Below are 27,451 nucleotides of genomic sequence, written 5' to 3' on the forward strand. Positions count from 1 at the left end.
TTAAACTTGTTTCTCTTGTTAACCTGTCTTGTTGTTAAACAGTCGCAGCTGAAAACCCATTTTAGCTTGATTTAGAACTGGTTTAGAACTGGTTTTTCAACAGTGAGCACACATCAGGAAGCACGGAACAAAAATGCACCCTGCCCTTTGCCAGGTTAAAAGATATCGAGAGCCAAAGGAAAATTATTATGAATGAAAAAAAAAAGACATCAATAACAACAAAAAGAAAATGAAGACAGGTAGAGGTAAAGTTTTGCTTCCCCCACAGCATCAATAGCTTGTTCCTTTTTACTGCTGAGAAGTATCCTATTGTATGGATGTAGCACAGTTTGCTTTTCCATTATTTATTCAGTGAAGAACTTTTAGGTTGTTCCCAGTTTGTGTTTATTACAAACAAAGCTGCCATTCACATTTCATGTGGAAGTAAGTTTTATTTTCTCTAGGATAAACACCCAGGAGCAAGTTTGCCGAGTCACATGGTAAGTGTATACTTTGCTTTATAATAATCAGCCAAGTTGTTTTCGGGAGTAGCAGTGCCAGTTACATCTGAGACCTCCAGTTGCTCTGTTTTCACCAGCACTTGGTATTATCAGCATTTTTAATTTCAGCCATTCTAATAGGTGTGTAATGGTATTTCATTGTACTTAACGGCTAATGACATTGAACATCTTTTCATATGCCTATTTGCAACCCTATATTCTCTTTGTTAGAACCTCTGTTCAAGCCTTTTGTCCATTTTGTGATTAGGTTTTTTTTTTAATACTGTTGAGTTTAGAGAGTTCTTTATATATTGTGGAAACATATCCTTTGTCAGATATATGATTTGCAAATATTTTCTCCCAGCCTGTGACTTTTTATCTTAGCAAGCTCTTTCACAGAGCAACTGTTTTTAATTCTAAGTCCAATTTATTGATTTTTTTTCCCTTTGTGAGTTGTATTTTTGGTGTCTAGTTGAAATTGTAGGTCACAAAGATTTTCCTCCACCCCCATACCTGGGAATACCGAACACACTCCACATTGCTCCCCCTTCTCTGTGGGGGAGAACTGTCAGAGTTAGAGCTGGGGACTGGGTAAAAGTTGGACCTACAAGAATTCCATGGCTGAGGCACTGATTTAGAACTGGTTTTTCAACAGTGAGCATACATCAGGAACTATAGAACCAAAATGCACCCTGCATTTTGCCAAGGATAAAAGATACTGAGGGCCAAAGGAAAATTATTTATGAATGAAAAAAAAAGACATCAATAACAAGCAAAAATGAAGCTTAGGAGTGAAGAGGAGAGGAAATGCTTGTTCATTTCAATCTGGTAACAAGGCTAGGGTCATGGTCATGGAAGTTTCAGGGAGAAGGAAAGATACTGCTGCAGTGTTTCCACTTGTCATTGAGACAGGCATCCCATGTCATCTATCTCTGTGCAAATCAGCTATTTCTTGGTATGAGGGTTCAGGGGGTACATTGTTGGTGTGGATAGCATTGACAGAACTGGTGGTAGTTTTGGCAGGGCCAGTGGTAGTGTTAACAGGGCCAGTTGTCACATTGACAGGGCCGATGGTAGCATTGACAGGACCAGCAGTAGCACTGACAGGACCAGCATTAACATTGACAGGGCTGGTGGTGGTATTGGCTTGGTTGAAACTGAATACGGTTGGAATCACTGTCACATTCTGAAAGACAAAGGACATGTGGTTATTATCTTCCTCTGTAGTAAACAACAAAAATGGCCACAGATTTTTCTCCCTCCTGTTTCCATACCCTTATGTAGACCCTCTCTCCCTAATGCTGGGCTTGGTCATGTGACTTTCTTTGGTCAAGGGGACAACAATAAATGTGACCTGTAAAGTGTCTGCCCATTGGAGCTTGCTTTCTCTTGTTGCTCTTTGGAACACTGAACATAAAGAGTGGCCTGCCTTCTGGATAATGCAAGACAAGTGGCCCAGTTGTCCCTATTGATTGCCAGCTTGCAAACAGCCAGACACCCATGTGGGACTGCCCAATATCATCCAGCCACCGGGCAACTCACCAACTGACTGCAGACCCATGGCAAGCCCAGCAGAGGTCAGAAGAACTGCCCAGCAAACCCAGGGAATCAGGAGCTAAATAAGTGGTTGTTGAGTAAGCTATTAAGTTTTGGGGTTATTTGATATGGGGCAAAAGCTAATTGACATAGAAATTGGTAGCTAGAAGTAAGATAACAATAATTCAACACATGCATGGGGTTTGGGACTAGGTAGCAGGTAGGGCTGGAGAAGCTGTGAGTAAGCCTCTAGCAAAGGCTGGAAAAGTGGTGATCTCACTGCTGGAGGAGTCTGGAAAAGGGGAGAGGAAAGTGCCACAGCAGACTGGAGAAATGTTTTCCCATGTTATGTAGTGGTGGAGTGCTGTTGTACTTTAGAAGACAAAAATATGTATCTAATAACTTTTGGATTTGGCTAAGGAGATCATCAGGCAGAATATTGAAAATGTCATTTGGGTGCTTCTGGCTGCATATGATAAAATACTGTGAGAAAGTGAGAGGATAAAGAAGGAATTATGTAGTTTGCAAGTGGTATTTAGAGGCAAAGTAGAGCGCCCAGGACTTGATGAGTTAGAAAACAAGATTATCTCTAATTTCCAAGGTCCTCAGTGGATAAATAACATTCAAAGTAAAACTAGGCCTAAGAACAAAGATCAAACAAGGATGTGTCTACACAGCCCTTTGTTAAGACCTTTGAAAGGCTTAATCAGTGCTTATTACACCCTTTCAGCTAGACAGAAATGCTTCTAAGAATCTTAAGGTATTGGTCTCACAGAAGCCTAATCCCAAAACAGACATTGGTAGATTTAGAGTGAGAAGTGTGTCTAGAACACAGTCTCAGGTGTGGCTCTTGTCAGATGGTGAAAGCCATAATCTGATATATAAAACACCGTTGGAGTTTTTAAGGGAATTGTATTAGTAACAGGATTACCAACTTGGACCAAATCTGACTGAAATTGCTCAAACTGCAAAAAGACCTTTGGGGATCACTCTTAATACGGGAAGCAGATTGAGAAAGCAAGATGGAAAATATAGGCCTTTTCTTATGAAAAAAGAAAACATGTTTCTGAGGGTGGAGTCAAGAGTCCAGAGGGTGGAGTCAAGGTCTTGGAGAACAATGGATTAGAAAGCTCTTCTCAGGAAGCAATAGAGAACAATGGAATGGGCAGAATCTTCCAGAGAGTCAAACTGACTCCTAATCAAGAAACATTCTCTGCCCCCAGGGCAAGACAATATGTGTCCCTTAGGATTTCAGAATTATTATGGAGCAGTGACAATCTTGTGCTTCTGTTCTTTCCCTTATTGAGTGGGGAAATACCATAATTCTATGTATCCTATTTTTCTGTCACTTAAGTATGTTGCATATATGGGGACAGAACTTGCTTTTAGTTCATAGGTTTCTGAGTCAAGAAGAGTAATACACCCAAATCCTCCATCACGTCTAGATCTGATTTGGATCCTAGACTTCAAGCCTGATGCCATGATTAGATGGGACATTTGGGCATCCAAAGTATGGGCTGAGCATACTTTGCATCTTGGACAGCTGTGAGTAATTTGTGGCCAGAGGAAAGAGTATTGTAGACTGCAATACTGGTTATGAATCCTTATATTTATCAACCTTTGCTGGGTGACTTTGTAGCTCCTCTTATCAAGAGGTAAAGCTGTTGCTCCACTTGTGGAATCTGGGTTCAGCCGTGTGACTGACTGTGGCCAGTGGGACATTAGCAAATGTGATGCAAGCAGTGACTTAAAGTGCTTGCCTGTAGGGGCTTGCTGTGTCTTGCTACTCTTGGAATCCAGCTCCCCACAAAGAAGCTCAGGTGATCACACTGGAGGATGAGATAACATGTGGAGCAGAGGTGAACTATTTCACGAAGGTCCCTGGAAACCAACCATCCCCAAGCTAAGATACAAGGGTGAGTTCATCTGAGGCCAACAGAAGAGCTACCTGCTGATCATAGCCCAAGCTGATGATGCACAGAATAAATAGAGCTAAATAACCAGAAGTCACTAAGTTCTGGGGTAGGTTGCTATGCAGCAAAACTTATCCTCTCTCAGGCCTCATTTCTCCAGATCTCTGGTTACTTCTTGCTACAGCCCATGCCCAACCCCAGAGCATACTCTGATTGCTGGAACAGAGTCCAATGCTTACCTCAAATTGTTTGCAGCAGGTAGCCTGGCACCCAAAATGTGAGACCACACAAGTGAGGATGAACTCCAGGAGGGCAAAGGGGAGAAGACCACCAGAAATTGCCTTTGAATACGTCTAAAGGCAAGGAGTAATGGAAGACTTTTAGTCCTTCGGGTTGATGGTCTAGGTGACAGTCCACATCTGGAATGCCACACACCTCACCTGGAAGGCCTGAGACCCTCTCTACATGTGGCCCTTTGGAGCAGATGCTTGGGTCACCCATTTTATATGCCCTTGCCTTACCCTCTTAGTCACTGGCCTGACTTCCAACTGCCAGCATCTACATTCCTTTGCCTCAGGGCTCCCTCTGGCCTCTGGAGCCTACTTTGCTGTTTGCACAGGCTCAAAGTTCCAGGAAATGAGTGTCTCTTGAGAACAGCCCTCTCTCCATGACTGTCAGGGTTTGGTGTTTAAATACCCCAGCTCCTTTACCCCTTAGGTTGGTGTTTGCTTCCTCTCCCAGGTAAACTACTTGTATCAATGTCTGCTTCTGGGAGGAACCCAAACTGAGACATTTCAACAAGTGCACTGGCTAGGAAAGGCACTTGTGTGTGAGGGTCTGGACTCCTTGCCTGGAAAGGGGATAGACACCAGCTAGGTCAGGGTCATTAGCTCTGCCTGGCTCCTGGCTTTCTCAGCCATCTTCCAGTATCCCTGCCTCATACTGCCCTTGACAGGTTGGGATGGGTCCTCAGAGCTTCAAGGGATTCTGCCAAGACAGAAGCTAAGGCAGGATTGAAGGGGCCCTACAGAGCTCAGTGTGCTCTGGGCCTGGTCCCTGCCCATAGTAGGGTGAGAGGGGGTCACGGAGTTCCTCTCATTGCTACACACTCTTTCTCTGGAGCAGAGGGTGGGGAGCCCAGGGCTTGGAATGCCTGTTGGAATCCAGTGCCTTTGTGCTACACTGAACTAGTATGCTCCTTGATGACAGAGGTCCTGATTGCCAAATGACCATCTTTAGGATTTATAACTGTTGTGCTCTTGGTTCCACATGACCACAATCCACTCCCTTGTTGGGACATCCTGTTGTATCGTGTTGGACTCAAGAGGCCAGCACCTTGCTGCCACATCCCCTAGATACCAAGTTACACCCTGTGCATCAGGCTTCTTCCTGGGGCCTTCAGGGAGTGCTCCCCTTAGGGACTGCCCTCACTCCTGTAGACACGTCTGGTTTAAGACCCTGTGTCCTGCCAGCCTTCCATTGCCCACTTGGTTAGTCCCAAGAGAGCATCAGATTGCAGCCAACTGTGGAGCTAGCTACTCTCGATCTTGTTCTTCAGGCCTCCTTAAGTACTGTGTCAGTGTTACTGATGTCCTTCCCTTATTTCCATGCCTGCTTCCTGACTTTCATTTGCATGACTTTACCTGAGGGCTTTCTTTGGCCACAAAACTCCTCTGCCCATGAGCATGGCAGACTGGAAGCACTAGGGAATTGATGCCCCTCAGGGGCAGTTTTTGATCAATGATTGAGGGGAGTTGGTGGATAAATACCCCTCACTCCAGGACAGGGTGTAGCTAAGGAGCATATCATTCCCTGGCTACCAGGGCCCCGGCAGGCTCATCTCCAGGAGTCCTTGCCGGATAATACGTTTGTTTATAGTGTGACTTTCTCCCCTTGTTTGTCTTACTTCTTCCCTCCTCTAGAGAGGTTTCCTAGAATAACCTCTGAAATACATGACTTGCACCTGAATCCTTGTCTTTGCATCTGCATCTTGAGGTCCCCCCACCAAAAGACCAGAACTAGCATCAGCACCTCCTGCTTGTGTGAAAGGCTATCCCTTGAGAGACCCTTAGGGGCAGGTGATCTTGTGAGTCTGGGTGTGGCAGCCGCGTAGGCCACTTACCTGGTCACCTGCTACCTCCAAGCAGAGAATAGGATAGGTATGAGGAGGGGTCAACTGGCTACACCTCCCTGAGTCTCAGCGTCCTCACTGTGAAATGGGGTTTATCACAGCCACCTCAGAGGGCACAGGGTTTTGGTGATAGTTAAATAGCTCATGGATGTAGTGGTTGTCATACTAGGATGGAATTCTGGGGCAATTCCATTCTGCTCTGGAAGCAACCTCAGAAGCCCTCTTGGTCCTTTGGCAGCACGGGGCCCTGGCAGTCAAATACTCACCATCACATGGTAAAGGATCAGATCTGTAATGATAATGAAGATCCCGGCAAGGGCGAATAATGAACTGATGATGTTCAAGCTGATGCTGCTGCTCACCTGCAGGAGAGGAGGGAGAGGAGACAGGGAGCTGAGTGTGAAGAGTCTGAAACCCGGCTTGTGGGGACTCTTGGGAAGTCGGAGAAGAGAGAAGGCAGGGCAGAAAAGAAATGGCCAGGCAGGGTGGAGAAGCATTCTCCACCCTGAGAAATCATTGCTTTTTTTTTTTTAAACTTTTATTTTAAGTTCATGGGTACAAGTCCAGGTTTGTTTCATGGGTAAACTTGTGTCATGTTGGTTTGTCGTAGAGATTATTTCATCACTCAAGTATTAAGCCTAGTACTTGTTAGTTGTTTTTACCTGATCCTCTCTTTCCTCCAAATCTCCACCCAAAATCATTCCTTAATCAATGTGCAGTGTCCCTCTATGGCAGGGATTGGATTTGTTTGGGAAAATTTCTTGCTGAGCAGCAGAGGGTAGGCAATGAGATTCAGAAAGAGATAAGGCATGGGCAGAGATCCCAAGCTTGAATTGAGGGAAGGGAGTCGGGGAGACTTGCTCCCGGTGGTGGAAGGCTGGGGCCAGCATGCTGGCAGGATTGGCTGGGGAAGGTTTTCGGAACTGGAAAGTCTCATGTTCAACTCTGAGGGGTCTGCTGCTCGGTGCTGAGGAGCTGAAATCCTCTAATGCTTCATTATCCATTCCCTACTCAAGCTGCTTCCCTTTAAGAGGGTTATGGGGATGAAGACAGAGAAAGATGAAAGAGAAAGGGACGGTGTTCTACATTTGGGCTGAGGCCGGGACAGCTGTAAGATGTATAAAGTAGAAATGGAAGTTGAGATTTCAATAGAAAGTCAGACGTCAGAGCAAGAGAGGGCTAGGAGATCCCCAGGGGTCAGCAGACACCTTGGGGAGAGCATTTGACTTCCCAGGGGATCTGGAACTTCCCAGTTCTGTTGGGATACAAAGGGGTGGTGTGAGCTTGGCTGATGCTGGGGTGTCTGGAGGACTCCACTCTTCCTAAAGGGGGTGAAGCAAGGCAGACCGTGGGGCCACAGGAGTTTGCCTTGTAGACTGGAGATTGGTAATTGGGAAACCCTCCATTAGACACCCAGCCCCTAGCTGACCCACTGCTTTCCCATCAAAAGGCAGAAGAAAGATGACAAGCCATGTAGAGAAAGTAGAGAGGGGAAGGAGGACCTGAGAAGGAAGGAGATGAGAGAAGAGCCACTGTGGAGCTCTAAATTTATCCCTAAGCTTCTTAGAGACCGCAACAAAAATCATCAAAACATGACCAGATACTCTGCTGGATGCTGAGACAGAGAATAAATGCTCCAAAGGTACAAGGGAATTCTGGGCCCTGTGCTCTTGGCTGGGACTTTAAATTGTTCAAGGCAGGCATTGCTCTCACTTTTCTAGGTCCACACAAAGAGGATGGTGGAAAATATCTTAAAGAGATGGCCGAAATGCACACCCATTTCTGTTTGGCTCACGCCTGGCTTAATTCAGAGCACCCATAAGGCACTGCATGTAAATACTCACGAGTTTCCTGAAGAGCTAAGTTTTTCAATAGTAAAATGCAATAGTTAAAAAGGAACAGTTTCAGAATCAGAGAACTCTGGAGTCAAATCCCAGCTCGGCCATGTACTCACTGTGTGATCTTAGACAAGCCACCTGACCTCTCTGCTGCTCAGTTTTCTCCTCTGAAAAATGGGGATAATACAGCTTCATAGAGTGGTGGGGATTGACTGGAATAAGGTTTGGAAACGCACTGTACCCAGGGCCAGGGCCAGGGCCAGGCCACACCACTACTGTGAGTCCCCTTTTTCCATGGTAGAGAGTCAAATTCCAACACTCAGGAATCATCAAAGACAGCACTGTGACTCACCACACAAGGACTGGGATCCTTTGCAGCCCATACTGAGAGGGATCCAGATATAATATACTATGCAGACAAAAAAGAAAAAAAAGAATGACCACTTGTGCAACATGTTAAAAAAGACAGCTGTCCACCCAGAGACACATTTCTCAATCTTTTGTTCTATGCACCTTGTTTCACAAAATGTGTAAATCTGTTTATTTCCTCCCAACGTTTTTACTATCCCAATGGTTAGGCACCGAATATACTAAATACCATGATACTCAAACTCCTGTGGGTCTAGGCTAACATCTTCCTTCCCCCTAAAAACCTGAATTTTGTCCCAGGATGCTGTAAGTCTCATTATTATTACTTTTTGACTGATTCTCCTTGAGTCCACTGTCTGGACATGTCATCGCCCAAATGCATTTATTACTCATTTGGCCTCACGCTGCCCTATGCTCAACTGTGAGCTTGGAAAACCAGGGGCTGAGTAGTGTGGTGGGTGGGGCCTTGGGGCTGGGAGATAGGAGACCTGGGCTGTGGCCTCATCTGCTGTGGTTCTGGACCCAGCTGGAGGGTCCTCTTTAGCCCTTGATGCTGCTAGGCAGGTGATGGAAACATGAACATCAGAAGCAGTAAGAGCTCTGTTCAGTTATGAGAGCCCGGAACTGAGGGGGCCTGGGCTCAGGACGTTGCTCCAGCACTTTCTGGCTATGAGGATGTGGTGGTGTCATCCTCATAGCCAGAAAGTGCAAGAGGAAGATCTTGAGCTTCAGTCTCCTCGTCTGGCAAATGGGCATAGATCATGATTCCGGCCCTCTCTATCCACAAGTGGGCCATGCAGTTCAAGTGAGAGAACAAGGGTGGGATTATTGATGGGGGAGAATAGGGGCACTCAGGGGTTTTGCTAGCTCTCTTGAAGCTGCCCCTCAAAGGAACTCACTTCCTCCCAAACAAAATGCCTAGTGGGGGAAAAGAGACAGCTGCACGCAGATACAGAATTATTCCATATATGTGCGTTTGTAAACATGCAAAGCCAAGTCACTCGTTGCTTAGGCATATAGGTAAATATGATCAGACCATAAAGAAAAGCAAGGGAGGCCGGGCGCAGTGGCTCACGCCTGTAATCCCAGCACTTTGGAAGGCCAAGGTGGGCGGATCTTGAGACCCGGACTTCGAGACCAGCCTGGCTAACATGGTGAAACCCCATCTCTACTAAAAATACAAAAATTAGCTGGGCGTGGTGGCGCATGCCTGTAATCCCAGTTAGGAGGCTGAGGCAGGACAATCGCTTGAATCTAGGAGGCAGAGGTTGCAGTGAGCCAAGATTGTGCCACTGCATCTCAGCCTGGGCGACAGAGTGACTCCATCTCAAAAAAGAAAAAGAAAAAAAAAAAAAAGGGAATTAAAACATTAAATTGAAAATAGTGGTTACCTCCGGGGGCATAGAGAGGATACTCATAGGGATTTAAAAATTTAAAAACTGTGAGTGATGCTTTGTTTTTTAAGTTAGGTGGTGGACACACAGGTGTTCATTTTTTAAAACTTCAATTTATTATTTCTAATTGTGGTAAAATACACACAAATTAAAACTTACCATTCAAACCCCTTCAAGTGTTCAGTTTACTAACACCAAGAAAATTCACATTGTTAGGCTGGGTGGGATGGCTCATGCCTGTAATCCCAGCACTTTAGGAAGCCAAGGTGGGCAGATCACCTGAGGTCAGGAGTTGAAGACCAGGCTGGGCAACATGGCGAAACCCTGTCTCTACTAAAAATATAAAAAATTTGGCTGGCCTGGTGGCGCACGGCTGCAATCCCAGCTACTAGGGAGGCTGAGACAGGAGAATTGCTTGAAGCCGGGAGGTGGAGGTTGCAGTGAGCTGAGATGGCACCACTGCACTCCAGCCTGGGCAATAGAGTGAGACTCTGTCTCAAAAAAAAAAAAAAAAAAAGAAAAAAAGAAAAGAAAATTCATATTGTTGTGCAACCAGCCACCCCAAGAACTCCTTTTATCATCCCAAATTGAAACTCTGTCCCTATAAAACACTAACTCCCCATTACCCCCTTACCCGGCCCCTGGCAACCACCATGCTGCTTTCTATCTTTATGAATTTGACTACCCTAGGGACCTCATCTAAGTGGAAGCGTACATGTGGGTGTTCAGTTTATTAATATTTAAGCTCTGCAAGATGAAATACACTCAATGGCCTGCTGGTAAATGATTAACATCTGCCTTATAAGGTGGCAGCAGTGCAGGAAAGGGCCCTGATTTAGAGCACGTGTTGATTTCCATGTCGTATATACACCCAACATGGCTAACTTCCTGCTACCAAATGGTTTGACAATCATTTTACATAATTCCTGGAAGTTTTACAATTGGCTCCCATAACTGATATGGTGGGTAGATGCTGTCTATAGCACACAACTTTACGTACTCTGAGTTACATACGAGATATTTCTTTTTTTTTTCTTTGAGACAGGCTCTCACTCTGTCACCCAGGCTGGAGTGCAGTGGTGTGATCATGGCTCACTGCATCCTGCACCTCCTGGGCTCAGGTAGTCCTCCCACCTCAGCATCCCAAGTAGCTGGGACTAGAAGCACACACTACCACACCCAGCTAATTTTTGGTATTTTTGTAGAGATGGGGAGTCTTGCCATGTTGCCTAGGCTGGTCTCAAACTCCTGACCCCAAGTAATTCACCTATCTCGGCCTCCCAAAGTGCTGGGATTACCTACGTGAGCCACCCTGCCTGGCCATATCAGATAAATATTTCATAAAAGAGAACCTAGAGAGGGTGGAAGTGGTGAAGCACATAATAATGAGTCTTTGTGGCCAATAGTTCCCTAGAGGCTGGGTGGGGGGTATGGGAGATGGGGAGGGTGGTGGTGGGAGGGAGTGTTGCTGGGGCAGGGAGATGGAGGGGTGGTTGGATCTTCAACCCTTTGCCGTATCTGCAGGTTGGAGGCTGGCTCTAGTCTATGGAGTCATATTACTGGGAATGGGATTCCATGCTCCTTCTTCCTCCACTTCCTTCTTGTCCCAGTCTGGTGACCCAGGAAGGAGACCATATGGCCTTGTACTCACGGATAATCCTCCCCAGACCGGGTAGCCTGACACCCAGGTCACAGAAAAATAGTGATACAGCACAGGGTTAATTGCAGAGAACATGTGCGTCAAGCCGATGAGGATCTGGATGGCCTGCAGGGAGAACAAGTCACTGTGAGAGAGCAGAACTGGGGCCTGTGGGCTGCGGAGCTGTGCTTTGCATCCTGGCTGTGCCCTAGAATCACCCCAGGTGCGACTGGTGTTGGGACTCATCCCAGACCAACTGGATACAAATCTCTGAGGGTGGGGTCCATGCCTGGGTGTGTTTTAAAAACTTCACAGGTGATGCAAATTTGCACTCAGGCTGAAAACCACAGGCATAAAGGAAAGGTAAGACGCCTATAACAGAGCAGGAAATGTCTTTCCTTTAGACTGAGCCCACAAGTGTGCAGAGACACGGGCCGAGCCCGGGTCGTGGCTGAAAACTGCTTGGACTCCTGTCCTGGCTGCAGCACCGGCCGGCTGTGTGGTCTCCAGCAAATATCCTCTCTGCCTCAGGGTTTCCTTATTTGCAGGGAAACCGAAAATGTCAAATCCTAGAAAATGTAGCATTCCTATGCGTGATGTGAGCATCGTTCTCCAACAGTTGTTGGCCAAAATTCATGTGATGAATCCGATTTTTCCAAAATAGATGATTCTGACGATTCAGACCATTCGGTGTCAGTTCTGTTTAGAAATAACTCAAAGAAAGGTCTTTATATTTTATTTTCACTCTGAAAATCAGCCAGATTTGCTTCAGCCTCCAGAGCATGTTTATGAGAGGCTACGTATTTGCAAGATGGGGGTAGTAACAGTATCCAGCTTGTAGGGCTGTGGTGGAGATTAAAAGTGTCTATGAAACTTGCAGCCCAGTTCCTAGCATGCAGTAGGCGTTTCTTTCTTTCTTTCTTTTTCTTTTTTTTTTTGAGTCAGTCTCGCCCTGTCACCCAGGCTGGAGTGCAATGGTGTGATCTCGGCTCACTGCAACCTCTGCCTGCCGCGTTCATGTGAATCTCCTGCCTCAGCCTCCCAAGTAACTGGGACTACATGTGCCTGCCACCCTGCCCAGCTAATTTTTAAAATATTTTTAGTAGAGATGGGTTTCACCATGTTAGCCAGGATGGTCTCGATCTCCTGACCTGGTGATCCACCCGCCTCGGCCTCCTAAAGTGCTGGGATTACAGGCATGAGCCACCGCGCCCGCCCTGAATGCAGTAGGTGTTTCAATGCCCTCTGCTGACACCATTCATCTTCCCAGTACCGATATTCTCTTTGTGGCCTTCTCTATGACGTCCCCACAGTTCCCCTTGGCAATGTACACACCAGGAGATCCTCTGTCTCCTGCAAGTCCTGTGTTTTTCCCCCTTCCTCCTTGCTTTTCCTCCACTGTTGCCACTGTCTGAAATCTGCTTGCTTTACTCTCCTCCTATTGAAATCCTACCCTTACCTTAAGGGAATCAGAGAGATTCTTTTTCTGATCCCTGATCCAGGATGAATCCCCTCTCATTTGGGGCTCCTACAGGGTTTACCACTGGCTTCTCTGGGCCTCAGTTTCCTCAGGGATCAAATAACCAGTGTAGGGCAGCGGCTCTCTGCCCTCCTGGTCCATGAGTCTATGAATTGGTGACAGACCTGGGTTTCATACGAACATCCCTTCCTAAGACGACATGCTTGACTCTGTCTATAGGCCCACTTTATCAGTATGTTAATGAACCCCTTTCCCATTTAGAAAAAAAAAAATAGTGCCAGTTGCTGTCAACACTCATTTAATTTTACACACACACTCTTGAGGCTGAAGCAAATCTGGCTGATTTTCAGTGTGAAAATAAATGATAAAAATGGTTCTTCGAGTGATTTCTAAACAGAACTAACATCAAAATTGTCTACTTCGGAAACATTGGATTCATCAAATGAATCTTTGGCCAAGAACCGTTCGAGAACAATGTTAACACCATGAGTAGGAATGCTACATTTTCCAGGACTTGACATTTTTAGCAATTGAGAATTACTGTATTTTGTAAATGGGAATACTACTACTAAAACCAGAATGCTATAAATAGAATGACGTCTCTTGTTTCCAAGGTCGATATGCTAGAACAATGTGAAAGTTATAATAAAAGGGAGATATTGCATGGCAAAGTTATCTTGGGGTAAATACTGCAGCCGCAAGTGCTGCTGGCGAGTATTCTTGGGGCAAACGGGAAAAGGGCTAAGAGGCAGGCATGGTTTCCTTCCCAAATCAAAATTATAATTGATTCAAGATAGCTCACATTTTTGGCTTTTTGGCTTTTCATTTTGTTTGGCCAGGTTCCCCAGACATTTGCTCTGACTTAATTCTGTTTTGACAAATTTTCAAATCCTTCCAAAATATCTTAGAATAATTGGGAGTCAAAGTTAACAAGCCTTTACCCAGTATTAATTAATAATAAGGATAGTCCAGCCTGGGCGACAGAGCGAGACTCCGTCTCAAAAAAAAAAAAAAAAAAAAAAATAATAATAATAATAATAAGGATAGTCATTGTAATCCACGATGATAATTACTACGCAATATCATAGACCAGCTTTACCTTTTGGAGGATTTCCACACACATTTATAATCTCACTCGATGCTCGTGACCAGGATTTCTATTCCTGATCGCTGTTTTATAGAGTTTAGTTCCGGATTTGATTTTGATTTGTTTGGGAGGCAAACAATGCCTTGTTTCTGGTACAATCTACTTGTCTACTCCTGAAGGATCCTGGGTTAAATGAGGAGGAATGGGTCCCCTTCCTGAACCTGCCTTTGTCTTCCTGCCTCCAGGAGGCAGTTTGTAACTTCTCAAAGAAGCCAGACAATTTGCTCTTTGGGCACCCCCAATAACTTATGCATGTCTCACGGCAATTGCCAGAAGGAATTGTAATTACGACAGCCGCCATGAACAAAGACCCTCCTTGGTCTTCATGGATCATGTCTTGGTTATCTCGGAGTCTCCAGCTCCTTGCAGGGTGCCTGCCGTGTTGAATGGATGAGTGCATAGAGTATGGGCATCTGTGACATGCCAGTCTCCATACTAGGAGTTGGTCGGGCATCCAGTGGGATCTGGCTTCTGCCTCAAAAACAGAATTGAACTGAGTTTTGCAAGGTGCTAAATGAAACTGGAGGAGGCAGGAAAGAGGCAGGGGCCCCCTTGATTGAAAAGGAAATCACAAAACCTCGGGGCTGGAAGGAATTTAAGAAAGCTGAATCTTCTTATTCTAAAGATGACGAAATGAGGACCCAGAGCGAGGAAGAGATGTCTGCAAGGCCATTCAGCAAATCTAGCTGGCCTGAGACCTGGACTGCCTGACTCCCCGCTCGGTGGTGTTTTCAGTGGAACTGTTGCTGATCCATGCCCCTGATAGATAACTGGGCAAGGGGGGAAAGTTCACTGATTATTTGGCCTCCTCCAAAGACCATGGGTCTCCTTGGGGAGTGGGAGGAAGACAAGGGAGAGGGGCCGGCATCTGGGTGACTGTGCTGGGTCCAGCCTCTAGAAACCACCCCCCACACCCACACCATCTCCGCTTTACCCTCTGAACACATTCCCTTCCTCATCCCAGAGCACTAGACGTGGGCTTATGAAGTGACCCAAATCGGAGAGAAGGAGAAATCACACTTACCCCTAATGTTCTGACCTCCTCATTTATGAATTTCTTGGGATTAAATGCAGTAAATGATGCAAATGATGTGTTCCACTGGGATGAGTCTGAGGTGTGTGTCAGCCCAGGGTTAGCATTTGGAGGATTCTGAGGGTCTCCAGGCCGTGTCTGGAGATTCGTTGTTCCCTGTGTGTATTGGATCACTCCAGGCACAGTCTGCAAACTGGCTGTTCCCACCGGATACGGTTGGTGATACCCAATGGGTTGACTCTGTGCACCTGCCACTGGGTTCTGGCTCACCACGAGTAGATTCTGTAAGTTTGCTCTTCCTGTATCACACTGGATTACTTTTGGTGAGACTGGGTAAGTGGTCACCCCTGAAGGCTGCAGATGACTTCCAGAGGCCACGGGGTAGCTGGGCTGGATGATGTGAACACTGCCTGGGGCAATAATGCCGGGTACACTGTTGGCTCCAATCGCCTGTTCGGTCATGGTGCACAACTGCTGCAAAATACATGAGAAGATGCATTTCCTTCTTTTGACAAAATGAATAATGCATCTTATCTCATTCTTATCTTTAGTTTCATCTTCATTAAAATAAGAATCACCTACCTTGGTACCAGACAAAATAAACTTCTTGCCTTTCTTGGCAAGAACATGCTGTTTTCCTTTTATGGGTTTGGATTTGCAAGACTAAGTTTCCCAAGGCTACTTAGCTCCTTGTAGAACTTTCGTTCACAGTCTGGGTGGTGGCTTTGCTTAGTCCCCTGCAGTTGGCATTTTAACCTACATGCTTTGAGTTCGTTGAGTGGGCACAGGCTACCTCCCCATCTTGCCCCCTGCTCTGGCAACCGCTGATTGATCTGGGGGTGAACAACTAACCCCAAACGCTCTGGTAACTTCTTTCTCCTGGGAATCTGGAATTGGACCCAAGGACTACTGTGGGATGGGAGGCTATGCAGAGCTGGATGGGTCACATTTATGTTTGTGCAGGGGGAGCAGAGAACACCAGTTAGCAGAGTGAAGAGAATAAAGCTGAGAAGCACTGGGAGAGGGAGAGATAAAAGAAGAGGAGAGAAGGAGAGAGAGAGGGAAAGGAGAAGGGGGAAGGAGAGGAAGAGAGAGCGAGAGTGAAGGAGAAGGGAAGACAGATACACAGACACAGACAGACACACACACACAGAGGGAAGGAGGGAGGAAGACAGACACACAGACATAGACACACACACATACAGAGAGAGAGAGACAGAGAGACAGAGGGAAGGAGGGAGGAAGACAGATACACAGAGACAGACACACACACACAGATACACACACAGACGCACACACATACACACACACACACACACAGATACTACCTTGGTCCTTGATGTCCTTTTGACTCTTTGTTCTAGGTTCTCATTTGCCTCAGCTGTACTTCTGTCCTTGAAGTCTATAACTAGTTAACTCATTTATGGGTTTAATTTAATTAAGGTATTTCGTGTATGATTTCTCAACATTAATTGGTTCCAGGGTGAAAAAACAGACTGCCTTTCCGAGGCTTCTTGGGTGCTGTTGACATCCTAGGAGGAACCAGGGACCAAGTGGCCTGGGAATGATCATCCCTTTCAATCTCTTCATGGGTCTTGTGCATGTTGGTGTTGGGATTGGGACCACGTAGAAACTTTCCTGTATTTTCCTTGTGTTTAAACCATTATGGTCCAGGGTCCTAGAGATTATGATAGTGATCAAGCCCTTAACAGCCTGCAGCTTCTACTCAATCTTGAGCATTAGAAAAAGCTGAGAAGGGAATCACTTGGAGGGAGACCTGGGATATTGTTCCAATTTGATAAAGACTGATACGCTGGACTTAGAGCATTGCTTAATTCTTTTTATGCTGGTGAGCAAGTGTGCAATGGGAGGAGGTAGCATGTAGCCCTCAGAACATTATAGATATTATTAGATGGAAAGATATCCCATTCAGATGAGAGATAAGGTTACTCGTGTACTTTACTTATTAACTGTTGTGGCTGGTGGGCTTATCCCTTTACTTAAGTTATACACTCCTTACTGGCAAGACACCAAATCCTATGGCGCAAAATAAGGTGTGCAGGACCCCAGAAGTGTGTTCTCAGGAAGCTTTCTGTCCTCTCTAGATCACAAGCATAAATTGATCCCCCTGTCCCGACTGCATCCTGAGTGAGAGAAACATTCGAAATTGTCAATGGTCATCTTGAGTTTGGTGCTAGCTGATGAATTGGCATTATTTAAGATTAATCATCTGTAAAATAAACTCAAAAGCAAGACAGTATCAGGGTTAAGACCTTAGACAGCCCTAAGTCCACTTCTCAGTTCCTTCATTTATTAGTTGTACGATCTTGAGCAAGTTGCATATGTTCTCAGTTTCTTATCTATAAAAGGTGCATAATAATGGCACCTTCTCCAAAGGGTGTTCTGAAGATTGAGAAAACTGCCAGCATGGAACCTGGCACAGAGGGAACAGTTAACATTTGTTCTTTGTTGAAAGGTAGAGACCACCCATAAGAGAAGGGCCATTGTTTAGCAAAGTCTTGGAACCAACCCAAAGGCCCCTCAACAATAGACTGGATAAAGAAAACGTGGCACATGTACACCATAGAACACCACATTGCAGCCATAAAAAAGAATGAGTTCATGTCCTTTGCAGGGACGTGGATGTAGCTGGAAACCATCATTCTCAGCAAACTAACACAGGAACAGAAAACCAAACATAAGCGGGAGTAAAACAATGAGAACACATGGACACAGGGAGGGGAACATTACACACTGGGGCCTGTCAGAGGGTGGGGACAAGGGGAGGGAGAGCATTAGGACAAATACCTAATGCATGTGGGGCTTAAAACCTAGATGATGGGTTGATAGATGCAGCCAACCACCATGGCACATGTATACCTATGTAACAAACCTGCACATTCTGCACATGTATCCCAGAACTTAGAGTAAAATTAAAATAAAATAAAATATAATATAATAAGTGTTACCTCAATCTTAAAAAGGAGAAGGGCTACTGTTTTGAATATTTTTCCTAATTGACCCCATACTATTTTGATTTAGTATTAATAGCAGTGGATCTCAAAGTATGGTCTCTGGACTAGCAGTATCAGTATCACTGGGAACTTGTTGGAAAGTCAAATTCTTGGTCCCCTCCCCAGAACTACTAGAAAGTCCAGGGGCAAGGATCAGCCATCTGGGTTTCAACACACCCTCCAGGTGATTCTCATGCTGCTGAAGTTTGAGAACCACTTCCATGCAGAAATGCCGTACACTTCTCTTTTGTGGTTTCACTTCTCTTTCCTTGGATCCCAACAGTTCAAAATATTGGTTATATAAAGCTTCAGGAAATTCCTAGCTTTTTCCTTATTTTAAAATCTAGTTGATCTCTGAGGCCCCTTTCCATGCTACTCTTCCACAGGAAAAATAACTGTCACTGGTCTGTCACCTGACGGCTAAGGCACTCAACCCTTGTCTTCTCACTCCTTTTGATCTGACCTGCCTCTTTGCAAAGTAGGGAGACCAAGGCTCTGAAAGTGGAATAACTTCCCTACAATTATGCAACCCACAGGAATAGATCTGAGACTCAAATTTACCTTTTTCTGACTGCTATTTACATTTCACTATGTTTTCATTTCCCAGAAGAAGTGTTCTACCAGTGACAAAGGGACGGTGGAATGTTCAGCTGCATGAATGGAGGCCGTGCAGGCAGTGTGAGCCACGTCTGCCTTAGACCTTGGCATTCCTTGCTTTCTTGAAGAATAACAGGTTTCCCAGGAGGGTGGTTTAGAATAATAACTACAGCATTCTTGGATGTGGATGCTTCACAACCTTATAGATATAAGGCGGTTCCCCCAGCAATATATTATTGTTATTACTATTTTTTGGACAAACTATCTGAGGCTCAGAGAGGTTAAGTACCTTGACCATAATCACACAGCTAGGAAATGCTGAAGTTGAGGTTTGAAATACAAGAATTGAAAGTCTGCCTGCCTTCAATTTTCATAATGAATACTGCGCTAAATGTTATACTCTGCTTCATGATATTAAAAAATGAATCATTTCACTCTTCCTTTTTTCCAGAGCAGGACTCCTTCTTCGATGTATGAAAAACAATACAATTGTAGACCCGACAATTGGCACAAACAGCTGGGCCTTGTGAGGGATGCTCCTGGGACCCCTGAGATTCTACCTCCTGTCAGGAAAATGTCAGGAACAAAGAGAGTGGTTCTGCCTGTAATCCCAGCACTTTGGGAGACTGAAGCGGGCAGATCACGAGGTCAGGAGATCGAGACCATCCTGGCTAACACAGTGAAACCCTGTCTCTACTAAAAAATACAAAAAATTAGCCGGGCGTGTTGGTGGGCACCTGTAGTCCCAGCTACTAGGGAGGCTGAGGCAGGAGAATGGTGTGAACCCAGGAGGTGGAGCTTGCAGTGAGCTAAGATCGCGCCACTGCACTCCAGCCTCAGCGACAGAACAAAACAAAACAAAACAAAACAAAAAGAGTGGTTCCGTCAGAAGCCGTTCTACCACTTCTAGACTGAGGTCCTAAGTAGACCCAATCGCAGTATGCCTACAATGCCTACAGCTGGGCTCAGGGAGCAGGACCGCCAGAAGAGGCCTCACAGTCTCCAGCCTTCTATCTTAAGATTGCTGTGTCCATGCAGAGACAGGAGCTCTCTGTTGTGACTCTTCAGTTACTTCCCAGACTCCCAGCACCTCCAAGGATGGGTGGCTGCACGGCTATCTTGCCGGAAGGCACTACTGTATGTCTGAACCCCTGATTCCTTGTGGTTACCAAGAGACACTTCCCAGGGACTGCCTAGGTCCACGTCTCTGCTGGTGCTATCCAGGCTCTGTCAGTCTTGCAGAAGAATTCACAGAAGTCTTACCTTGTGGTCCTGGGAAGTCTTTGGATGCTCTTTCTTCAGGCTCTGTGGGCTTCTGCAGCCTGATCTAGAAATATCGGTGCTAGCTGATGGATTGGCACTATTTAATGTTAATCATCTAGAAAATAAACTCAAATTAGGTTTCTCTTTCAAGTTCCAAAGTCCTCTTTGCAGTTTCATTTGGAGTCAATACGTGATCTCTGGCATCCATGTTGAGTTTATTTGCCCCTCAGAGTATTTATGGCCTTGGCTAAAGTAGGATTCCATGGGATCTTCTTCAAAACTTTCTCTCTGAGAAAGTGAGAAATCCAGAAGTGGGTCATTAAGATTTCATGAGCCAATAGATTTCTCTTATGAGCCATTAGTGAACATTTATTGAGTGTCTGGTGTGTGCGCTGGGTGGTATGCTAGGATAAGAGGTGCTCTAGAATTTGCAAGGATTTGACGAGACAGAATATAACCCCTGTTGGGATAATTCTAGTACAAGCATGGATAGAACAAACAAATATTCAGTCAGAACATCAGTGATAACGTAGTTGGGAGATGTGTCAAAGGGCTGGGCTGGTCCTGGGAGGTTTGCCGAGTGGCTGGACATGGAACTGGACATGTAACTCAAATTGGACATCGAAAGAAGGATTGGATCAAAGCTGCACAGAAGGCACAGTGTATTCCAGAAGAGTGTGAACCAGAGGCGTGGGAGCATGTTCAGATTCATCCCATCCTCCAACACTCATCCTGAAGCCTCTTCCTCCACAAAGCCTTCCCTGAACTTTCCAGTCAAACGAAGTATCTTTGAAACCCAAATGCCCCAAATGTGAGCTGCCTGGGATGTTTGTGTGTGTGTGTGTGTCTCCAATTTTTTCCAGCCTTATAGAATCACCCTTTCCTTTAGTTTACATGAACTGGCTAAAGCCGCCATTCTATATATAGTGGCTCCATTCCCAATAAGTTGGAGGAGTTTTTCATGTAGATTACGCTTTACGTAGTCAATTTCCTTGCTCAGTTGCCTATACACTCCTGATCTCCCTCACATCTCCCCTTTTACAGCTGCTTGTCCACCCCACATGAACTCAGTCCTGGAACACAGCTCCAGCTGTGGGTTGAAATGGGAACCTCCAAAAAGATATACTGAAATCTTAACCCCTTATCTAGTATCTCAGAATGTGAGTTTATTCCGAGATAGTTTCATGGCAAAAGTAATGAGGTTAAAAGGGGCCCTAATTTATTATGACTGGTGTTTTTGTAAAAAGGGAATATCGCACAGACTTGCACACAGGGAGAAGGCTGCATGAACGTGAAGGCAGACTCTGGGGTGATGCATCTACAGGCCAAGGAGTGCCCAAGATGCCCACGGACCACCAGAAGCCTGGAGAGGGGCCAGGAATGGAGTCCTCCACAGCCCCAGAAGGAGCCCACCCTGCTGACACCTTGATCTCAGACTTCCAGTCTCCAGAGCTGGGAGACGGTACGTTACATTAACAGAGCACCCGGTTTGTGGTCCTGTGTTACGGCAGCGCTAGAAAACTCCCTCTTCCTTGATTTTCCTACAGCTTTACTCAAACACGAAGTGGTTCTGTGTAGCAGAATTTTACTAAAGTTTAGGGGTTGGGAAAGGTGCCAATGCCCCAAAGCAGAGCAATGAACTAAAAATCAAGTGCTGGATGTCTCTGATCTTAGTCCCTTGCTCGTTCCTGTCACAGAGAACTTTAGCTGGACCCTTTCTTCTCCAGGACCTTGGACTTCCTCCATGCTTCCAGGCTCCATCCTTTTCCTCTCCTCACTTTCCTTTTCTTCCCATCCTAGGGCCTCGTCCTCCGGCCCCTGCAGAGCTGCCCTCAGAATCTCCAGACGCTCCCTGCAATATTGTGCAGAACAATTCTGTTTTTCCCTCCCCAACTTGGCCATTCCTTGGGATGGGAGGAGGGCTTCATTTCCCATACACCAAAAGAGTCAAAAACAGTTATTCCCTAAGGAAACCTGCTGCCACTTGAAAAAAATAAGTGCTTTGTCCCTTGACAGCATTCTACTCCAAACTCCCATGGCTTTTTTTTTTTTTTTTTTTTTTTTTTTTGAGACAGAGCCTCATTCACCCTCATTCAGCCTCATGTCACCCAGGCTGGAGTGCAGTGGCACAGTCTCGGTTCACTGCAACCTCCGCCTCCCAGGTTCAAACAATTCTCCTGCCTGAGCCTCCCAGGTAGCTGGAATTACAGGTTAGCTGGGATTACAGGTGCCTGCCACACCAGACTCATTTTTGTGCTTTTGGTAGACACCAGGTTTCACCATGTCGGCCAGGCTGACCTCAGATTATCCACCCACCTTGGCCTCCCAAAGTGCTGGAATTACAGGCTCCTATAGCATTTTGTCCGAACCTCTCCTGCATCCTTGCCCCACTGTTATCCGTGTATGTGTGTATCCTTCCTTATGAGCCTCTGAGCTCCTAAGGGGTGGGATCTGGTTCTTACCTGCAGAGGCAGGTGCTTGGCGTTTGATGAATGAGTGAATGGATGACCGAATTTGGTGAGTTCAAGGCAGGAGCCATTGACAGAGAGGTTGGATGACTGGGATTTGGACGCTGTGGGAAGAGGGTCTGAAGTGCAGCTGAATAGGGTCTTGAATGCCATGGTTAGGAATTTAACTTTATTCTGTGGTTGCTAGGAACTCTTGCAGGGCTTTGAGGAGGAGAATAACAGCATAAACTCTGGTCTCAGGACCCACACTCTTTGGTCTCAGGAGTCCTTTGCATTTTTAAAAGTTATTAAGGACTCTCAAAGAACACTTGTTTATGTGGGTTAAATTTGTTGATATTTATACTATATTAGAAATTAAAATGGAGATACTTAAAATTATTTATTAATCTATTTTAAAATAAAAATATTTGTTACATATTACCATAAATAAATACTTTTAAATAAAAAATAATTCTATTTTCCAAAATAAAAAAAATGAGTGAGAAGAATGGTATTGTTTCATAGGTTCGTAGGAGAGGAGCAATACCTTTTCTTCACTCATCACTACATTTGTGGCCAAGGCCCTTAAGACAAAAGACAGATTAACAAGAGAAAAGCACACACATTTATTTAATGTAAGTTTTGCTTGACGTGAGGGCCTTCATAAGGAAATAAAGACCTGAAGAAAGAGATAAACTTGTGTACTTTTTATGCTAGGTTTGTTGAGGACGTGAATAATTGTGAAGTATGATTAAACAAAAAACCATGACTTAATGGTAATAAACTGGGGTGAAATTAGCAAGGCCTATTTGTTTAATGTAACTTTGTAACCACATGTATTCAGAGATAAGGATGTTCCTTTCCTCTGGGTGTAGGGAGGGTACTTTTCTTTTCTACCTTGTTTTTGTTTTTGTTTTTGAGCTCCCAATCTGTGATCTAGGCTGTAGTCTGGTGGTACAATCATAGCTCACTGCAGCCTCAAACTCCTGGCCTCAGGTGATCCTCCTGCCTCAGCCTCCCAGAATGTTGGGATTACAGGCATGAGCCACCGCCCCAGGCCTGGAGGGTGCTTTTCGAATTAGGGTCTTATGAGTTGCTTCAGGGAAGAAGTGGTGGGGAAAGGTGAGCATGACCTTCCTGTTTCTGCTGTTTTCACCAATGCCAGAACTCCACATTTTGTGGCTGTGTGACCTGAACCTTATCAGGTTTGTACACCTCTTTCCTGTTTGGATTACTGGAAGAGAGCTAGAGTTTTTCATCTGCTTATATATTGTTTGTTTTGGTATGTTGTTTTGGTTGAAGTATATGAAGAAAATCAGATAGGTAGTTGGAAAAGTGAGTATTTTAATAGCCTTTTCAGATAATTACGGGCTGTCTTCTTTCTCAGCCCTCAACATTATTGCCACTTTGGGCTAGACAATTCTTTGATGAAGGGGCTGTCCTGTGCACTGTAGGATGTTCAGCATTATCCTTGGCTTCTACCCACTAGATACCAGTAGCTCCCTTTCCCTCAACTCCAGTTGTGGTAACAAAACATACATCCAGACATTGCCAAATTCACCTCTTCCCGCTTCTTGAGAACCCCTGATACACCAAAATCAAGTGTTAGTTCCCGAAAGATTACTTGCAGTGTGGAATCTGAAGCTGTATCAATAAGCTTTTTGTACTCTGTGCTATAGATTAAACGTTTTTGTCATCCTAAAATTCGTATGTTAACACCTAGTCCTCAATGTAATGATATTTGGAGGTGGGTTTTTTTGGGAGGTGATTAGATCATGAGGGGTTCATGAATAAGATTAGTAGCTTTATATAATAAAAGAGAGACTCCAGAGAGCTCCCTTGGCCCCTCTGCCATGTGAGGACATAGTGAGAGCACTGCTATCTATGAACCAGGAAGCAGCCCCTCACCAGACACCAAATCTGCTGGTACTTTGGTCTTGGACTTCCCAGCCTCCAGAACTGTGAGAGATACATTTTGCAGTGGCAAAAGAGCATGGGATTTGGAGTGAGGAGACACGGATTAAAATCCAGCTCGATCATTTACTAGCAGTGCAGACTTGGGCAAATTACTTATCCTCTCTGAGCCCCAGATTTTTCATATTTCTGTTTCCTAAAGTATAGATAATGCTACTCTGTATTGTTGCAATACAAAATGAGATCATGCAGCTGAAAGGTGTTAAAGCAAACTAAATATAGCCTGAGAAGGACTCTGTACTTCTATATTTGAGTCCTTGTGGATGAATTGTAACCTAGCTTAATAGTCAGACAAAATTGAAAACCTAACTTAGTAGTATGCGTCAGTAACAATAGCTGAGCATTGGCCAATCCCAGCGGCCATACTTCAACCATTCATAGACCACTGAGTATTCAAGCTGCCTTCAAATAAGGCAAAAGCGGAGCTATAACCAATCTCACTGTTTCTGTGTCTCACTTCCAATTCCAGTACATCATGTTTCCTTTTTGTCTATAAATTTGTTCTGACCACGAGGCCCTCATGGAGTCTCTGTGAATCTGCTGTGATTCTGGGGGCTACCTGATTTGTGAATTGTTCATTGCTCAGTTAAACTCCTTTAAATTTAATTCGGCTGAAGTTTTTCTTTTATCAAAGGGCATTGAACAGAATGAGTTGTTAGACATTACAGACTCAATAAATGTTAATTACTTCCATTTTCATAAGACTGTGTTCATTTGACAGGCATTTATTGAGCACTACCAGCCCCGTGGCCAGCACACAGGCAGCGTTCAGTAGTGGAGGTGGGGAGTGTTCAATTGCCTGATGCTTCCTGCAGTCTGTGGACTGGCCCGCTGGTTTGTCCTTTATGGCATTTTATTGCCCTCTTACCTGGGTGAAGTCTAATGTTGCTGCTTCTGCCTTTATTGCCCTCTGTACCTATATAGTTTCTATTGATTCCTGGTTGTTGATTCAACTTTATGAGACATAAAAAGTGTACCTGATACTAGCCTTGCTGGGGTGAGAAGGGGAAGAAGGTTGACCAAAGGGAATATGGGGGACGTAACCTACCAGAGACTGGCAGCAAGTGGATGGGCTGAGACAGAGTCTTATCTAATACTCTGATTCCTCAAGTCTAAAGGTCTTTTTTTCTTTTTTTTAATCTCCCACATGAAAACTTGACATAGTTTATTCCGCTTTGACATAGTTCATTCTTAAGAAGAGCCTCTCGGTACAATCGTCTACAGATGGCATGGGATACCTCTGTAAACACCGTCAGAACATACGCTGTCATGTTAGAAGGTACTCAAAAGGAGAAAAACAGTCATTTGAGAAGAAGCTGCAGAGCAGTGGTTCTCAAACCTGAGAGTGTGCAGCAGAAACATCCAGCAGGCTTGTTCAGAAACAGATTGCTGGATCCTGTCCCCAGATTTGCTAATTCAGAAAGCCTGGGATGGGGCCAAAGAGTTTGCAAGTCTAACAGGCTCCCAGGTGATGTTAATAATATAAATCCAGGGGAAATTATAGCGGATACTCAAGCACTAAATGGAGGTTAGAGTATGTTATCTTTAAGTTTCTGACCACCTCTGAAATTCTATGTTACTACAAGTTGTGAACCCAAAATATCTGAGACAGGCCTCAACCAATTTAGAAAGTTTATTTTGCCAAGGTTAAGGGCATGCCTATGACACAGCCTCTGAGGGTAAGGTCTTGAGGACATGTGCCCAAGGTGGTCAGGGCACAGCTTGGTTTTATTCATTTTAGGGGTACAGGAGACATCAATCAATACATGTGAGACATACATTGGTTTGGTCCTGAAAGGCAGGACGACTCAAGGCAGGGGCTTCCAGGTCGTAGGTAGATAAGAGACAAATGGTTGTATTCTTTTTTTTTTTTTTTTCCAAGATGGAGTCTTGTTCTGTCACTCAGGCTGGAGTGCAGTGGCATGATCTCTGCTCACTGCAATCTCCGCCTCCCGAGTTCAAGCAATTCTCCTGCCTCTCAGACTCCTGAGTAGCTGGGACTACAAGCACTCGCCATCATGCCCAGCTAATTTTTGTATTTTTAGTAGAGACAGGGTTTTACCATGTTGGCCAGACTGTTCTTGAACTCCTGACCTTGTGATCTACTTGCCTTGGCCTCCCAAAGTGCTGGGATTACAGGCGTGAGCCACTGTGCCAAGTCAAATTGTTGCATTCTTCTGAGTCTCTGATTAGCCTTTAACTGAATACACAATTTAGAGTAGAGGAAATAGTCATTTATGCCTTAGTCTGGCTTAGTGAAACAATAGGGTAGAGGAAGCCATCAGACGTGCTTTTGTCTCAGGTAAACAGAGGTATGACTTTGAGTTCTGTTTATCCTTTGTCTAAGAGGAACTTCCTTGTGGGCAAATTGTGAGGGAGGTATGTAGCTTTTTTTTTTTTTTTTTGAGACGGAGTCTTGCTCTGTCGCCCAGGCTGGAGCTCGGTGGCGCGATCTCGGCTCACTGCAAGCTCCACCTCCTGGGTTCACGCCATTCTCCTGCCTCAGCCTCCCGAGTAGCTGGTACTACAGGCATCTGCCACCACGCCCGGCTAATTTTTTGTATTTTTTTTTAGTAGAAACGGGGTTTCACTGTGTTAGCCAGGATGGTCTCGATCTCCTGACCTCGTGATCCACCTGCCTCGGCCTCCCAAAGTGCTGGGATTATAGGCATGAGCCACTGCACCTGGCCAGCTTTTTAATCTTTGTAGCTATCTTATTTAGGAATAAAACAGATGCAGGTTTGCCTGACTCAGCTCGCAGCTTGACTCTTCCCTTGGCTTAGTGATTTTGGAGTCCCAAGATATATTTTCCTTTCACAAAGTTCTTGAGGGACATATTACTAAAATCTTGGTTTTTATATTTCAGTCTTCTCCATCTCAGTAAAGGACCATGACCCAGTTACCTGAGCCAGAAAACTCATCCTCAATTTGCCCCTCTTTCTCAGCTTCCTCCATACCATCCAGTCCATCCATGAGCCCTAGGGTGGTCAGCTCCAAACCATGTTCCCTGAGCTGCCCCTTTGTGTCCACTGTCTCTTCCGAGTCCAGATGTTCAGCACCTATGTCCTGAGTACCACCTCCCTGAACCATGATCGTGTGGGCACAGAGTCCATCTTAACTGCTTTCACCAGGGAAGCCTCTGAGTGTCAAGGGCAGGAGGGGATGTGGGTCATGGTATTTCATCCCCACCGTGAGCG

At 45.2% G+C, this 27,451-nt stretch overlaps 1 protein-coding gene and 1 long non-coding RNA gene across 2 annotated transcripts; one reads left to right on the top strand and one right to left on the bottom strand.

The window, feature by feature from the left end:
• The first annotated feature begins 258 nt into the window (after nucleotides 1-258).
• On the top strand, nucleotides 259-19,983 carry LOC135967008 (uncharacterized). Its single transcript, XR_010580787.1, has 2 exons — nucleotides 259-479; nucleotides 19,022-19,983. It is a non-coding gene; the product is annotated as an uncharacterized lncRNA (long non-coding RNA).
• Nucleotides 492-17,917, bottom strand: MS4A18 (membrane spanning 4-domains A18). The gene is made up of 6 exons (XM_015434649.4): nucleotides 14,951-17,917; nucleotides 11,312-11,425; nucleotides 8,250-8,306; nucleotides 6,326-6,421; nucleotides 4,168-4,281; nucleotides 492-1,665 (listed from the first exon to the last, which is right to left on the bottom strand). The coding sequence occupies exons 1-6, from the start codon at nucleotides 15,419-15,421 to the stop codon at nucleotides 1,402-1,404; spliced, it is 1,116 nt and encodes a 371-aa protein (XP_015290135.3). The 5' UTR covers nucleotides 15,422-17,917; the 3' UTR covers nucleotides 492-1,401.
• Nucleotides 19,984-27,451: the final 7,468 nt, after the last annotated feature.

The sequence above is a fragment of the Macaca fascicularis genome, chromosome 14 (assembly GCF_037993035.2).
Source record: "Macaca fascicularis isolate 582-1 chromosome 14, T2T-MFA8v1.1".
Taxonomy (NCBI): Eukaryota; Metazoa; Chordata; class Mammalia; order Primates; family Cercopithecidae; genus Macaca; species Macaca fascicularis.

Bases quoted from the DNA above. Each gene is read 5' to 3' on its own strand.
- MS4A18 (XM_015434649.4), bottom strand. From the start codon at position 15,421: ATGACCGAACAGGCGATTGGAGCCAACAGTGTACCCGGCATTATTGCC. The intron at 8,307-11,311 runs GTGAGTACAAGG...TTGTCTGCATAG, and splicing joins CGGTCTGGGGAGGATTATCC to TATATTATATCTGGATCCCT. The intron at 6,422-8,249 runs GTGAGTCACAGT...CCTCTCCTGCAG, and splicing joins AGGATCCCAGTCCTTGTGTG to GTGAGCAGCAGCATCAGCTT.